General features: G+C 45.0%; 1 protein-coding gene across 1 annotated transcript; it reads left to right on the top strand.

Moving 5' to 3' along the window:
• Window positions 1–860: 860 nt before the first annotated feature.
• TAS2R38 (taste 2 receptor member 38) lies at window positions 861–1,868 on the top strand. The gene has a single exon (XM_019959598.2). It carries the CDS (start codon window positions 861–863, stop codon window positions 1,866–1,868), a length of 1,008 nt encoding a protein of 335 aa, XP_019815157.2.
• The last annotated feature ends 2,353 nt before the right edge of the window (window positions 1,869–4,221 follow it).

Genomic DNA, 4,221 nt, shown 5'->3' with positions numbered 1-4,221 from the left:
ATGGGGGCCCTAAAGGTTTGAACAGAGCAATGACATGATCTTAGTTACATGCTAACAGGATCACGACTGCTGCTTTGTAGAAAGTGTGGTGTGGGAGTAGGGGTGGGAAGCAGAGAGAGCAGTTGCAAGACTTCTGCAATGATCCAGGCCAGATACTCCCCCTTCCCCCTCCCTTCATAGTAAGATGCTGCCTTGTTCATGTCAACGGTCCTCTTGCCAAGCGTGGCACCTGGCATAATGATGATGGCTGAATGAAGTCTTTGCCAACAGCAGTCATACTAGTCAAACGGCAGAGGAACCATGCCTGCCCTTGTCCATATTAAAAACATAGTCTGTGATTCAGAGTCACCCTCGGGGTGATGGAAGGTATGCAAATGGAAAGAGGCACTGTTTCAAACCTCAGTTCACGGAGACTATATGCTTTGCCTGCTGTCAGTTTACTGAAAACCCATAAACAAATTCTACTCTCTTCACCACTCATGGGCGCCCAGATGGGCATGCAAAACTGGGCTTGGAAAGTCAAGATCCTATCTTGTTTGCATCCCTGATGTCATGCCCTGGCCCTCTGGGAAGGCTGTTGTTACAGAATACCTGGGTTTATTCAAAGCTTCTGCGTCAACCAAGAGACAGACCCATCATTCTTCTGCTCTCACGATGAGCATCTGTGTGTATCCAAGGGATATTCTAAAGAAGCACTGTCCCTCTAAGTTTACTGTCTGAACTTTTGATGCACTCACCTTGGGATAACTCTGGACCAAGAGCTGATGCCTTGTAAAGGAAGGTCCTGACTTAGCACACAAATATACTTTCTCTCCTGGGCAGTACATGAGTCTTAGATTAGCCAAGTCAGAAGAGGCATCATGGTGACTCTGACTCACATCGTATCTGTGCCCTCTGAAGTCAGGAATGCATTTCTGTTCTTTTCAGTCCTGGAGTTTGCAGTAGGGATCCTACTCAACGCCTTCATTTTCTTGGTCAATTTCCGGGACCTGGTGAGGAGGCAGCCACTGAGCCACTGTGATCTTGTCCTATTGAGTCTCAGCCTCACCCGGCTTGTCCTACACGGGCTGCTCTTTCTGAAGGCCATCCAGCTTACTCATTTCCAGCGGATGAAAGACCCGCTGAGCTTCAGCTACCAGACCATCATCGTACTCTGGATGATCGTCCACCAAGCCGGACTCTGGCTCACCATGTGCCTTAGTCTCCTCTACTGCTCCAAGATTGTCCGTTTCTCTCACGCCTTCCTGCTCCATGCAGCAAGCTGGATCTCCAGAAAGATCCCCCAGATGCTTCTGGGTGCTATGGTTCTCTCCTGTGTCTGCACTCTTCTCTGCTTATGGGACTTTTTTAGTGGATCTCATTTATCAGCTGTAACTAGGCTACTCATGAATAACAGTACTGAACTCAATTTGAACATTGCAAAACTCAGTTTCTTTCATTCCTTCCTCTTCTGCAGCCTGGCATCCATCCCTTCTTTCTTGCTTTTCCTGGTTTCCTCTGGGATGCTGGTGTTCTCCCTGGGGAGGCATATGAGGATGATGAGGGCCAAAACCAGAGGCTCTGGGGACCCCAGCCTGGAGGCTCACACACGGGCGCTCAGGTCTCTTGTCTCTTTCTTCTGCCTGTATGTGCTGTCACTCTGTGCTGCCTTATTCTCGATACCGTTGCTGATGCTGTGGCACAGCAAGGTCGGGGTGATGGTCTGCATAGGGATAATGGCAGCCTGTCCCTCAGGACATGCAGTCATTCTGATCTCAGGGAATGCCAAGCTGAGGAGGGCTGTGGACACCATTCTGCTTTGGGCAAAGAGCAGCTTCAAGGTAAGGGTGGACCACAAGGCAGATCCCAGGACGCCAGATCTGTGTTGAGAGCGGGCACGAAATGGGCCCTGTGTGGCTATGCCTTTGATTGTTCATACAGCCTTCAGAAACCCACTCCAATTTCTTCTATAAAATATAACTCCAAGTCTCTCTACATCAATAGGCCCATCCACAGTAGAATAAAACAATGAAAGCTCTACACATGGCATAGGCAAGTAGAATGGCATTGATTGCCTAGGTTTCTCTTGACAGAAAGTGGTGTCAGTCGCTCAGTCATGACCAACTGTTTGCAATCCCATGGACTGTAGACCGCCAGGCTCCCCTGTCCATGGAGTTCTCCAGGCAAGAACTAGCCCAGGAGACTTATTAACCAAAGCCCTAAGTTGACCTTTTCCAGAAAAAGGTGGTCGGAGATAACCCCCTGTTAATGTCAAAAAAGTTGGGGAAAGGCACAAAATAATAAGACAGACAGATTCTGGTTTTGGGGTAGATGCTTAAACAGATCCAGAGAATCTCTCAAGCCATGATCCGCCTTGCTCGTCATAGCTCTTCCACATGACCTTGTCATGAGTGAGATCTCCCATGGTGGCTCCCGGCACCAGCAAATGACTTTTTCCATACACTTTCTAACTTTATTTCAAAAAAAAGAAAACATTCTGCCTACTATTTTTAGCTATGCTGCTGTGGCCGCTCTACTTCTACTTCTCATAATTATTCTTCCTTGTATTGTTAGAACTCTTCAACAGAACACTCAAAAGCTCGAAACTGAATTACATCTGGCTGTCTTAAAAATTAAAAAGGGGGACATGCCGGGAGCCACCACGGGAGATCCCACCCATGACAAGGTCATGTGGAAGAGCCATGATGAGCAAGGCGGATCATGGCTCGAGAGATTCCCTGGATCTGCTCGAGCATCTACCCCAAAACCAGAATCTGTCTCTCTTACTATTTTGTGCCTTTCACCAACTCTTCTGACATTAACAGGGGGCTATCCCTGACCACCTTTCTCCGGAAAAGGTCAACTTAGGGCTTTAGTTAATAAGTCTCCTGGGTATGATAAGAGTGTTTCAATTCAAACTCTTGCAATTAACACACATGATTGTTCACAACTCCCCAACCTTGAAAGACACAGGAAGCCAAAACATTCTAAAAGTCCTAATGAACATAGAGTCCTTTAAGGGATAAAAAATTATTAAAATAGATAGTACTGGTAAAGGGCTTCATTACTGGGCCAATGCTTGCTGCCAAGTTCCCATATCTCTTATCCATTGTGCACCTGAGAGTGCATTGGTTAACATAATTGAAATGTAAGAAAAACAAGTAGCAGCCTTGGAATTAACCACATCAGACCTTTGAGCTAATTGTTTTTTTTGTTGTTGTTGTTGTGACCCACTGCACCTTTGCTCCATGAGAATGTAACTCTGTTTAGTACTTTCTGAGGCTGAGAGAGAGAGAGAGAGAAAAAAAAAAAAAACACACTTTAAAGAAAAGTAAGTTTTTTGGTTGAGCAGCCTTTATCAAAAAAGTGTCATAAAATGTCCACAGGCCTCCAAGGCCAGAAGATAATGTACACAACATTGTTTATGGGAAATATATGCAAAAAAATCCTGGTTTTGATAAAGACAAAACAGATGTAATGTTTGGGCTGACTCTGTATGACTTTGCGTCTTTCATTTCCCTCTATGTACAAGTCAAGGTATAAAATTCCTTTTGAAAATAAAGTTATGGGCCTCAGTCACCAAAGCTTGGTCTCCCCATGTCATTCTTTTTTCCTTTTCTCTCCTTTTCTCTCTCTGTTCTTCTTTCAGGATGACTCCTTGGAACACAGCTTTATTGACTTTCTGTGTAAACCAAAGAAGATCAAGCCTCTTTCTCTTCTCTTTTATCTATCCCTAATCGCCTATGCCATCATCCTTAGGGTACCCCTAGATCCTACTGAGGCTAGACCCCGACAAGCCAAAGCATGGAAACAATCTAAATGTCCAACAACAGATAAACAGATAAAGATGTGGCACAGGTATACAGTAGACTCTTATTCAGCCATGAAAAGAAATGAGACTGGGTCATTCATAGAGATGTGGGTGGCCCTAGAGTCTGTCTTGCAGAGAAAAGTAAGTCAAAAAGAGAAAAACAAATACCAAATATTAATGCATATATGTGGAATCTAGAAAATGGTACAGATGCACGTATTTCCAGGGCAGGAATAGAGACACGGATGTAGAGAATAAACATGTGAACACAGTTTGGGAAGAAGAGGATGGGACAAACTGGGAGAGTAAGACTGACTCATATACACTACCATGTGTAAAATAGATAACCAAAGTTATCCTGTGTGTGAAAGTCATGTCGTGTCTGACTCTTTGCGACCCCATGGACTATACAGTCCATGGTATTCTCCAGG

Source organism: Bos indicus, chromosome 4, assembly GCF_029378745.1.
Source record: "Bos indicus isolate NIAB-ARS_2022 breed Sahiwal x Tharparkar chromosome 4, NIAB-ARS_B.indTharparkar_mat_pri_1.0, whole genome shotgun sequence".
NCBI classification, from domain to species: domain Eukaryota; kingdom Metazoa; phylum Chordata; class Mammalia; order Artiodactyla; family Bovidae; genus Bos; species Bos indicus.
Note: the sequence above shows the minus strand (reverse complement) of the source record. Positions and strands in the feature narration are given on the sequence as shown.